Source organism: Vombatus ursinus, unplaced genomic scaffold, assembly GCF_900497805.2.
Source record: "Vombatus ursinus unplaced genomic scaffold, bare-nosed wombat genome assembly UNPS02014778.1, whole genome shotgun sequence".
NCBI classification, from domain to species: domain Eukaryota; kingdom Metazoa; phylum Chordata; class Mammalia; order Diprotodontia; family Vombatidae; genus Vombatus; species Vombatus ursinus.
The window spans coordinates 52,379,449-52,392,649 of NW_020954556.1; the positions used below are offsets into that span (position 1 = coordinate 52,379,449).

The window sequence follows — 13,201 nt, forward strand, 5'->3', positions numbered from 1 at the left end:
AACAGGGTTCAGTGACTTGCCCATGTCATATAGCAAGTAAGTGTCTAAGGCCCGATTTGAACTCAGGAAGATGAGTCTTTTTGACTCTAGGCCTGACACTCTATCCACTGTGCCACCTAGCTGCCCCTAGTGACTTAGAGAGAGCTCCAAACTGCTTTCCAAAATGGCTGGACCTATTCACTGCTCCACCAACAATGTATTAGTATTCTGTCCTCTAACAGCCCCACTGTCATTTTCAACAATCTGATAAGTGTGATGTAGGATCTCAGCGCTCTTTAAACTTTCATGTTTCTAAGTCATAGCAATTTCAATTATTTTTCCATATCATTGTTGATAGCTTACCTTTCTTCTTTTGAAAACTGCTTATTTCCATTGATCATTTATCTATTGAGGAATTGCTCTTATTCTGACATATTTGTATTATTTGCCTATATATTTTAGATATTAAACTTTTATCAGAGAAATTGGCTGAATTTTTTTTTGCCAATTACACATTTCTCTTCTAATTCTGATTTCATCAGCTACTTGCGCAAAACTTCAATTTTATATAATAAAAATTGTGCATTTCTTTCCTGTGATATAATCTATTTGAATTAGGTCAAAAAATCTTCCTTTATCCACAGTTCTGAGAGCAATCTCCTTCCCATTTCCCTACTTGGTTTATGATAAGATCTTTAAGTTTTTCTAAAATAGTGAGTCCTCACTCCAGTAAACAAAATCCTTGAATTTAATAAAGCACTATGGTATTATGTCCTAATGTTTCTGGCTCTTCTTTACCAAATCTGTTCCACTGATAAACTTTTCTGTTTCTCCAATACCAAATCAGTTTGGTGAATATTGCTTTCTAGCATAATTCAAGATCTGATACTGCTAGAGCTTTTCTTTTTCTTTTTTTTATAATATTCCTTGAGATTGTTCCTGCAGATAAATTTGGTTAATATTCTGTCTAGCTCTATAAAGGAAACTTTAATCATTTTATTAGTATTGGAAATGAATGAGTAAATTAACAAGCAGCTTTGTTATATTTATTATAGAAGCATAAACCAACCATTAGCAATTCATATCTAATTATTTAAGCCTTTATTTTTGTAAAAAGTATTTTGCAAGTGTATTGATGTAATTCCTATCTATATTTTAATAAAAGGCTTTCTTAGAGGTTTTATACATTTTATGTTTTGAATACAATGTTTTTTATCCTTTCCTAATATATTCTGTTGGTAATATATAGAAAGGTTGATAATTAGTGTGGATTTGTTTTATATCCTGCTATTTTTTCCACCTGTGGTTTAACATCAGTCTTTAATCCTGAGATACTGCACATTAACAAGTCATATGCTTGGCCTCATGTCTGCATCAGCAATTTTACAATTAAATCTATAGGCCTGAGCACTAGACCCATTTCCAGGAAAGAGACAAAGTTGCTAAAAAATTTTTTTTTCATTTTAATTCCAATACAGCCCCATAAAAAAGCATCATCTGTAATGAATTATTTTTTCTTTTTTAAGGCACAACAAATTTATACAAAAAAATTATTTACAGAGTTCCATGGTGCTCCTATATCAGAAGCAAAGACCCTTTCATGAAAGGGGATTACAAGTAGGGTTGCACTAAATTCTAAAGGACTGGATCCCTCTGAGAGAATTCCAAGTCCATTTGTTCAAATTAGGTCCGGGGTTGAGGAATTCACAAAGTTAATGCTAAATCCTGCACATCTCAGAAGGTGGGCCAAGAAGAGGGACAAAACAATAATGGACCTCAGCCTATGAATGCTCATGACTATAAAGAATTTTAGAATGCCCCAATGGTTGCCCAAGCCAAGACTTCCATTTTCTCTCCTTCTCTTGGCTTTTGGACACCAACAAGTCAATTCCAAAGGTAAGTTACAACTTTCAATATGAGATAGCAAGAGAAGATATAATTATTTTTGAAAGCAAAAATGAGACATGTGAAGACAAAGGCGGAAAAAAAAACACACATAAGTTACTACAACGAAAACAAATAAAGGTGATCTTACAGTAGGATTGTACCCATAGACAGACATCAACTAACAGTAAAAGCCAAAACAGCTGAAGAACAGAGTCCAATTGTGAGTCTTATGCTTTCCAGATAAAGGTGGGAGTGTATATGTGGGGGTAGTTGATATAAGTCAGATTCTAAGCTGGAGATAGAAAATTTGCATTATTCCTGAGAAAAGCTGGTAAGAGGCTAGTTGATATTGGTGAGAGGGTGCTTGGGTCCCAGCCCTAAGATCATGTCTCTGGAAGTCTCCCAATTTCTTAGTATAAGAAAATTGTCTCTTGTTGCAAAACGTATTCTCTTATCAGGACAGACAAAGGGGTGCCTGGCCCAAGTATTTTTGTCCCTGGCTGGTACAAGGACTCTCCCTCATCAGATCTCCAAAGTCCATGCCTCTGACAACTTTCTCAGTATCTGGTATATTCTCTACACTTTCCCATCCATAGCTCCCAGACACCTGGACCCCTTGCATTACCTAATTAGCATTCTTAACATTCTTTTCCCTGCCCCTTTTCTATATAAGCTTTAAATTCACCCCATTAAGTTGGAAGTTCCCCAAAGGAATTTAGCCTGCTACTACTGACGTCACAATAAACTACCACTTGACTGAAAGACGGACTGAGTGTGTGAATTCGTTCCAGGAAACAACGCCTTGGCATTTTGGGGGTCCAAGCACCCCCAAATGAATCATTGGTACCATTTAAAGAGGGTCAAATGCCTTGGAATGTTTTTGTGTTACCCCATCACCTGTGAACCCATTATTTGAAAAATCACTGAAGCCTAACATAAGATTTTTAAAAATTATAAATGCATTTTCTGGAAATATTCGCAATATGAAAACTTTCTAGTATAAAACTGCATATCCTTTGATCCAGCAATACCACTCCAAGGTCTATATCCCAAAGTGATTTTAAAAGAGGTGGGGAGGGACCTATTTGTACAAAAATATTTATAGCAGCTTTTCTTATGGTGGCAACAAATTGGAAACTGAGGGGATGCCCATCAATTGGGGAATGGCTGAACAAGTTGTGGTATATGACTGTGATGCAATATTACTGTACTATAAGAAATGATGAGCAGGCAGATTTCAGAAAAAACCTGAAAAGATTTATATGAACTGATGCAAAGTGAAATGAACATACAGTAACAGCAATATTGTATGATAATGATAATCAACTGCGAGTGACTCTCCAGGTTCCAAGTCACTTGTGGAGATTTCCTTTGTATTGTTGCTCAAACCCGCTTCCTAAGGCCGTCTTCTCAACCTTCCCAGTCATTTACGTCTACCAGTAGTGTTTTCCAAAAGACGACTTCTGAGCAGTTCTTGGTATTTCCTTTTAATACTGGAGTACTGGTCTTTCCAAGTAACTTTTGCAGAGGTGATCTTATCAGGGTTGAAAACTCAGAGTCTGGCAAGGTCTCACAGACAAAGAGATTTCCCAAAGTAACAAGCTAACTTTGACAAACCACAGCATATCCATTTGAAAATGAAAGGCAGCCTGTTCTCAGAAAGGCATTCTGTTAGTCACCTTCATGTGAGCCTGGAACTTCCTGAAGATAAGACTCTTGAGAGTCTAAGACAGCAATTTCTTCATGGTCATCAAAATCGTAGTGAGAATTTTCAGTTCTTGCTAGCTTCTGCTCAAATAAGCCAGCATAGGATACAGAAAGGTAAAAGGCATTTTATCTACTCAAGAGTGTGATGCACACTGTCTGAAGGTGATGGATATCGTTAATAAATGTTTAATATGAAACAGTCTTGCATTTCATGTTGCCCCTAATACCGAGCCACTGTGAAGTACAAAATTTTTTTTAGTCATGTCAAACTAGCTCAATTAAATATTTGCTGAATATTTATTTTATAACCTAGAATATTGCTAGGCATGGTAAAAGAAAGGAAAGAATCTGAAAACTTCTACCCTTGGGGAACAAATTTTTTTTTAACATTTTTTGGGGGTGGGTTGAGGGAGGGAGCTTCTCCAGTACAAACATAAATCAAACAATGAGAGAACATAAGATAGGGCTAAATTGTATAATTCAATCCAAATGCACTGAGAATACAACTGCAGGAGTTGTATTAATATATAATATGTAATAATAATAATAATAATAATAATAAACAGAATTTATTAAATAGGCTTCACAAACTGAACCTTTTTTTGAAAAAAAATTTTCCCCAACAGTTGACATATTATGCTGTTTCTACCTGCAGAGCTGTATCTCACATCCTTCGTCTTCTCACTATTTACAGCCTACACACCTTAGTTCTGTCTCTCATCACCTTTTGCCAAGACTATTTTAATGGCCTATCTGATCTCCCTTCATCAGTTCTCTCCCCACTCCTATACATCCTCCACACAGCTGGAAATAGGATTTTCCTCAAGTAAAAGTCTGGCTATGTCATACCCCTACTCTATAAACTTGAGTCTTTCCCTCCTACTCCAAAAATTAAACATGAATTCCTGTTTGGCTTTTAAAGCCCTTTACAACCTGGCCCCACCCCATTTTTCAACCTCATGATACATTACTGCTCTTCATGTACTATGTGGTTAGCTAAACTAGTCTTGCTAATGTTCCTCAGACACTATATTCCATCACCTGTCTTCCCACCTTTATATGACCATATCCCATGCCTAGAATAATCTACCTCCTTACCTCAGTCTGACAGAAGTTTCACTTCCTTTAAGACTCAGGTCAAGTACCACATTCTACACAAAGCCTTCCTTGAGCTCACAACTCATCATTTTAGCATTTATACAATACTCTAAGATTTGCAAAGCACTTGACAAATATTATCTCATTTGATCCTCACAGCAACCCTGTAAGGTAGGTGCTATTATTGTTCCATTTATATATGGGAAAACTGAGGCAAACAAAGGTTAAGTGACTTGCCCAGGGTTCCATAATTAGTAAATGTCCATGGCTAAATTAGAAGGTCAGGGCTTCCTGACATTAGGTCTAATAGGGTATCTACTACACCACCTCGCTGCCTCAATTCCTAGGGCTCTCAAGCAGCTCCCATATGCCCTTCTTCAACCCTCCCTTGTTTTCTTAGCATGACTGGAGAGATATACAGTCTTTATAATTGAAGGACAAACTGACATTTCCTATTTATGCCCAACTTCCTTAGCATTAAGTTTTTAGCAAATAAAATCACTTAATTGAGAAGCATTAACTGTCTACTGTATTATCTGTCATGCTAAGAAAACAAAGGAAGGTTTAGAAAGAGAATATGGAAGTTGTTTGAGAGCAAAAATTATCCCTCTATTTGGTCCCTAGCACTTAGCACAGTGCTTTATATGTTTATTTATTCACATAGGGAAGTTAAGATAAAGGATAAAGATATCCTTTAAAAAATAGAACACCTTCTTGCCATAGTATAAAGAGTACTAGCTCTGAAGTAAGAGGACCTGAGTTCAAATCCCATCTCACATACAATACTTGGGTGATGACAAGTATGTATACCTGGGACAATCCACTAAGACCCCTTCCCATGTAGACACTATACCAACACAATTACTCTTTGGGGTCTGGCCATTTGTAAAATTTCTGAATCTATCTAATTATATCATAATCTGGTCTACATATCTCGATCTTCTCCATAATAACAATACGAGACACTTGATTATAAATGCTTTACTAAAAATCTAGGTTAAACTATATTTATAGCATTCTTTTTGTTTACTAGTTTAGTAGCCCTTTCAAAAAAGGAAATAAGGTTAGTCTAGCATCATTTGCTCTTGATAAAGCAACACTGGTCCTTTGTAATCATTGCTTCCCTTATTAGATGTTCGTCAACCACTTCTTTTAATGATTCATCCCAGTAAGTGAAGCCTAGTTTACTGCCCTAGAATTTGCAGGATCTGTTCACTTCCCCTTTTTAAACATCAACACCACATTTGCCTTTATCCAATCTTATGGCACCTCCTCCCTTTCCAAGATCTTTCATATATCACTCACAGGGGCTCAGCCAGCACATCTTCCAGGACCCAGAAAGTAATTCACCTTACCCAAGTGACTTGAATTCACCAAGAGTAGCCAGATGTTCTTTCATTATCTCCTTACTTATTCTTGGGTATCAACTGCCTGTCAGTCTTTTTTGTTTTGTTATTTCTGGAGAAATGTCATTTTCTTTAGCAAAGAAAACAGAAGCAAACTAAGAACTAAGCAGCACTGACTTGTCTCAGTTGTCAGGTACCACTTTTCTATTCACCTGAAATACCCTTTCCTCCTCTTTCTACTGAGGGAGGAGAGAAAGTGAGAAAGACAGAGTCAAGGAGACAGAGACAGACAGAAGAAAGAAAATTCTAAAATTTCAACTTCTCTGGCTAACTGAAAAACATGGAACACTTTGAGTAGTCTTTCAAAGAGAAGTTATTCTTTAATTGAGCTTACCGGGCTACAACTAAAAATTGGTCAATCTGTCGATCAGTAAGAGGGCTGTTTGGGTCCCAAACTTTAACCTCCAGCTTTGATTGTTCTCTGCCATCTGCTTCTCCTGTACAAAGGTAAAGGGTTTGCAGAAGTCTGATTATTTGCAAGACATAGTCTTTGAATATAAAAAAAAAAAGACATGCTCTCTAAAAAATTTTCTAGAATAGTATTATCAAATTACTAAATTTTATACTATAATTTTAAGTTTCTCTATCATAGTAATTTAATTCTTCTTAATATATTTAATTCTTCTTAATATAATAATATATTGAATATATAATTCTTCTTAATATAATATATATTAATATATTAATATACAGTTTTAATTCATTAATATATTTATCCATCATTTATTATATACAAATGTAATTACATATTATATGTAAGCAAATATATATAACATATACTCTTTCCCCTCAAAGCTGCTTTAATCTCTTAAAACAAATGTTTCTTGCCCTACTTTTATCTGAAGCCAAGGGAAAAGTAGTGAGTGTGCTCCTGCCACTAGACTCATGACAGTGACAGGACATAGGAAGCAGTCAAGAGGAGAGTAGAGGAATAATAACAAATACAGTATTTATTAAGTACGTACTATTTGCTAGGCAGAATACCAAACCCTGTTGATAAAAATACAAAAAGGAGAGTCCTTGTGTTCAGTGAGTTGCCATTCTACCAGAGGGATACAACATATTCACAGATAAGTAAATATAACTCCTTGGAGAACTAATTCAATTCTATACTATCCCCTAATCTGGTATCCCTTGCCACATTATCACTGACCACTCCTTATCAAACTCAAACCCTGGATTACTCCCACCATCTGATGTTTTCTCTCCCATTTATGTGCCGAAGTAAAAAGGAACTAAAAGATACCATGAACTGTGGTGACTGTCTGCTACAAATTCATGTAATCTAATCTCAACGGGGCCATCACTATGGCAAAGCAATCATTCTGATCCTCCCTAATTGATGCGCTACTGCCACATCCCACAGTGACTGTTTCAAACCATCCAAATTGGCCCACTAAGCATAGATCTCCCCCAAATCTCTTAAGCCCTCTTCTCTGTTCCCTGTATACTATCTCAGGGAGTGATCTCACCGGTTCCCATGGATTCTATTATCTTTAGGATGATGATTCCCAGATTTATTTGTCTAGCTCTAGACTTTTTCCTGAGCTCTAACCCCACGTTACCAGTTGTCTATGTTAGAAATTTCAGACTGGAAATCTTAAACTCAACATGTCTAAAACACTATTCCACATCATGATCTTGTTCTCAAACCCTCTCCCCAACTTCCCTACAACTTAAAGATCACCACCACCCTTCTAGTCACTCAGGCTCACAGTCTCAATGTCATCCTCAACTCCTTTATCTTGCTCACCCCCCACTATTCCAAAAAGTTGACAATCTTATTTCTTTCTTTGAAACATCTCTCACATGTATTCCCTTTGCTCCACTCATAGCCACCATATTAGTTCAGGTCCTATGACCTTTCCTCTGAACTGCAATAGTCTTCCAGCTGGAGCCCCTGCCTCAATCATCTCTCTACTCCAGTCTATCCTTCACATGGATGCCAGTGATCTTTCTAAACTGCAGGTCTGACCATGTCATCTTCCTACTCAATAGACTTCAACAGCTCCCTATTGTCTTGAGGATCAAATATAAATTCTCTAGCTTGTACAGCTGTTCACAAGGTGTCCCTTTCCTATTACTCTCTCCACAGACTGTGCAATCAATCCATATTGCCCATTGTTCCTCAGAAAGCTGGATACACCTCCCATATTTATGCCTTTGCACAGACTGCCCAACAGGGCTGGAAGGCTTTCCCTTCTAACTTTCGTCTCTTAGAATCCCTGTCCTCTTTTTAAGACTCAGTTCAAGTACTACCTCCAATTCAGCATGAGATCTTTCTGGTCATTCAAAGTCTTTAGTGACTTCTCCTGTAAGGCTACTTTTCATATACTTAAGGATGTATCATATAGGTACCAATATAAATGTCTCCAATATTAGAATTTAAGTGTCTTAAGAGCAGGGAATCTTTTTTGCTTTTCCTTTTTCTTTGGATTCTCCAGAGCTTAGCACAGGGCCCGGCAATTAATAAACACTTAATAAAATGCTTGTTGATTGTTAAGTCCCTTGATTTGGAATAGAAACATCAAAGTAAAGATCAACTATATTCTCTGTAATGGGAACTTTAAATAATTTCATAAGAGACAATGAAATATTATGAATTTTAGATGAAAATATATCTAGACATACCTTTAAATCATGAAATATTTATATGTCAGGTTTGAAGTATTATCCTTTAAAATATAAGTAATGTGATTACATATATATTTATGTGTATATATACACAGTAAGTACTAATTTATCAGTAATTCATCACAGGAATTCATCATTTATATTACAGATAGTATTATCAATTATTAACTTCTTAAAACTGTGGGAGGAAAAACTTTAATTCCATGGGTCAGCTTTCATCTAAGTTCAGTGCCAACTTAAAGTAAGTTGAGAGAATGATCACTGGTATATAGCCTTTGGTTAAAGAGTAAGAGAAAGAACCAAGAGGACTAAGGGGAAATTTTAAAAAAATCTTTAATTTATTCATTAAACTGTTCCCTTAAGCTTTGGCTCTAGCTGTTCACCAGTTGTCATGTCCTGTCTTGAGATCACCCAAAATTCTATTCATCCTTCAAAATTCATTCATTTAGGTTTTCTTCAAAATAATTATGCACATATTCTCCCTCACCCCAACCCATAGATATGAAATCTATGACATGATTATTCTCTTTTCTTGTTTACTACATTTCCTCAAAGAATATTTAGAATTTTGAAATTAGAAGGAGGTGAACCATTACTCGCCCCAAATTTCTCTGCCCTCCTCCCATATCGTACAGTAGAAGGACAAGCAGCAAGAACAGCTGGCAGGCCAGTCCACACCCAGACACAGGCTTGGCTCAGGGCCCCCTGCAATGCCCCTCAGAGCCTATGAGCTTCATTGTTCATCTGCCATCCCCTATCAACCCTATGGCTACTCACATTTCTTTCCCTATCCCTTCAGTAATTAATTACCAGTCACTTAGACGAAAACTATCCCAACCCTCTGCCATCTCTCATCTCCATCCTCCTCAACCTTATCCTGCCCTTTTCTCACTCCAACCCTGTCCATCCTTTCAATAGTAAACAAATTCCACTTCATGCTGGACTTAGACTCATTCCATCAAGTAGCCCTCATTGAGATCCAGTTCCCTTCAAACGAAATCACATTTCTCCTGCTATCATTGCCAGCACCAGATGTATCTTCTCTCATCTCCTGCTCCCCAGCACATTGGTCCTGGAGGGAGTGTCAGAATATTTCTTGCTCCGCACTGTCACTTCCAAACCATTCCTTTTCCTCTACCACTCATCAGCCTTCTCAATCAAAACATTTCCACCCAATCCAAATTGGGCTGTGGTTTGCCAAACCCCAGATCACTATCCCAATAAGCTGACCATCTTCCTCTTCTCACCAACCCCTGCTCTTACAGTAGAGGATTTTAATATCCACAGTGATGGTCTATGACACTTCCCTATACATCAGTTCCCTTAAATCTCATGACCTATTAATTTACTCCACCTCAGTCACCCATAAGGATAGCCTCAAATTAGATCTCATCATAATCCATAAGGGTTCTACTTCCCTAATTAGAAATTCTTGACTTTCTCCTATCTGATCACAATCTTTTAACATTCCACTTCTCTCAATGGCTCATCCTCACTAAATAGACTATTTAGACTAACCCAGACCCTCTCTCCACCCCCTATCCTCAGCCCAGAACTACATTACTCTTACTTAGTCTTCATTTTTCAGTCTCTCTACCCTCAACCAAATAATTAACCATTTCAACTCTACAGTCTTCCACTCGTGAATACTTTACTCCATCTCATCTTATCACTTATCCCTTGTCAAATCTCAAAGCCTAGATTATTCCTACCATCTACCTCCTCATTCCTACTGGTTCTTGATCAGTTCCTACTCACTAGGTGCTAAATGCAGCTGAAGGAAGTCTCATAACCAGGGTAAATGGGTACATTACAAACTGATGTTACCCAAATTCAACCTGGGCCCTCACTACAGCAAAATTTTTATTTCTACCTAATTGATTCCCTATCTCATTCCTCACAGATGGTATTCCAAATCTCTTCCCTCCCAAGCCCCTATCCCAATACATCCAATGCTGCCTGAGGACCTTGCCCCTTAGTTTATTTTAAAAATTGAAACCACTCAATATTAGCTCCCTCTTCCCCCATTCTTTTTATTTCAAAACTTTTTGATATCATATCCCATTCTCTCCTTCTTTTTCACAGATCTCTGACAAAAAGGTGGCCTTTCTCTTTACCAAGACCAATTATCCCCATTTGTGCACTTGATCCCAATTCCTCCTTCAAATTCAATAATTCCCCAACTCCCTTGAATATTCAACTTCTGCCTATCTACTATTTCCTCCCCTAATGCCTTGAAAGCAGCTCGTCTCCCTCATCTTAAAAAAACAAAAACCCCCCCCAAAAAAACAAACCACCTTTTATACACCCTACCAAGCTATTATTATCCTATATCTCTCCTCCCTTTATTCAGTCAAACTTCCTTGAGAAGTGCCTCTACTTTCTCTCCTCTTATTCAATTCTCAATCCTCTGAACTCTAGCTTCTAATCTAATCACTAAAACAGCTCTCTCCAGTTACTAATGATTTTTTTTTTGGTGAGTTAAGTGACAATTGGGGTTAAGTGACTGGCCCGGAGTCACAGCACCTATTAAGTGTCGAGTGTCTGAGGCTAGATTTGAACTTAGGTCCTCCTGACTCCTGGGCCAGTGCTCTATCCACTGCACCATCTAGCTGTCCCTCCAGTGATTTCTTAAGAGTGAAATCTGATGGTCTTTTCTCAGTCCTTACCAGGGGTGGGGAACCTGCAGCCTTATCCTTTCTGGCCTATTCGCTGCATTTGATATGTGGTAGATAAAGCACCACCCCTGGAGTCAGAAAAAAACTAAGTTCAAATATGATCTCAGACATTTAATAGCGTGGAAACCTGGGGAAATCACTAAATCTCTGTCTGCCTCAGTTTCTTCAAATGTAAAATGAGGATAATAATAGTACCTACCTCCTAGGACTGTTGTGAGGATCAAATGAAATAATATTTGTAAAATGCTTAGCACAGTGCCTGGTATGCACTTAATAAATGTTTGTTCTCTTCCCTTCCCTGAATGCTCATTCATCCAGGTCATGCTCACTAACCTTGGACGTTCCTCAAAGCTCTGATCTGGGTTCTCTTATTTTCTTCCTCTTGGTGATCTCATTACCTCCCTTTGGTTCAATTATTAGATATACATATCCAGCCCTAATCTCTCCAATAATCTCTAGCCCTATACCACTGAATGCTTTTTGGACATCTCAAACTGGATTCCAATAAGCACTTCAAATTCAATGTGTTCAAAATAAGCATTTCAAACTCAATGTATTCAAAATAGAGCTCATTATCTTTCCCCCAAACTCCCTATTTCCCAACTTTTTGCTGTTGTTGAGGACACCACCATCCTCTCAGTACCCAAGTACCCACAACAACTCTTGTATACATCCCCTTTTCTCTACTCACACAGCCACCACACCATTTTAGCCCTACTTGCTCTCAAGGATCTTATATGAGGAAACATGTATAGGTAAGCAAAGAGAAAATATATCTATATCTACATCTGTATCTATCTAGATTGATATATCTACAAATATATATATATCTATACCTATATATCTATATCTACCTAGATATAGATACATATCTCTCTCACTCTCTCTGTGTGTGTGTATATATATACATATACATACATACATACATTTATGTATGCATAGATATATCTATCAATACCTATACTTATATCTATCTATACCCATACCTATATCTATCTATATCTAGATACTGATATCGAAATATCTAAATACTTATAAATACCTATATCTAGATATAGACAGAGGTACAGATATAGATTTTCTAAGCTTACCTAAACATGTTTCCTTGTATAAAATCCTTGAGGGAAGGTAAAGTTTTATTTTTCTCTTTGTATCACTAGGGACTAATCCAGTGCCTGGCTTAATAACTTCTTTTTAAATAACCGATTATGTGAATGCATTATATGAGGTAATAAGGGTCTGAAATGTCATCACTTTGTATTTGTATCTATACACATGTGTGCGTATGTTCATATACACGTGTACGCATGTGTCCACGTGTGTGCGTATGTACCTATGTGTATACATATACATGCATATGCAAACATGTTGCCTTGCCTTCAAATATATGTGTACATATATGTGCACTAAGGTGCATATAAACACCTAATATACACATATTTTTAACACAAGATATTATATGTGTATTACATGTGTATATGTGTGTATATATACACGCATATATATATACACACACACACAAACGTGGGGGGATGTTTGAGGGGGGGAGTATAAGGTAACTTATTATGCAAGACCACATGTAAGAGGCAGTTTTTGAGCTGAGATTTGAAGAAGCTAGGAATTCTAAGAGGTTGTTAGAGAAAAAAAAATTTTCTCTCATATTTCTTTATAAGCTGGTTTCATACACAGTCAAAACAACCTATACTGGTGGCATTTTGAGCCTCTCATCACCTGTGAAGTTCAGAATACACCGTGTGTGTGTGTGTGTGTGTGTGTGTGTGTGTGTGTGTGTGTGTGTGTGTGTGTGTGTGT

General features: G+C 37.1%; 1 protein-coding gene across 2 annotated transcripts in view; it reads right to left on the reverse strand.

Moving 5' to 3' along the window:
• MTA3 (metastasis associated 1 family member 3) overlaps positions 1 to 13,201 on the reverse strand; it is a 206,790-nt gene that overhangs the window by 91,038 nt on the left and 102,551 nt on the right. For both annotated transcript variants that reach the window (XM_027865082.1, XM_027865081.1), the window contains exon 7: positions 6,412 to 6,514. In XM_027865082.1, coding sequence (XP_027720883.1) covers positions 6,412 to 6,514 — 103 coding nt within the window. The remainder of the gene's footprint in view (positions 1 to 6,411; positions 6,515 to 13,201) is intronic.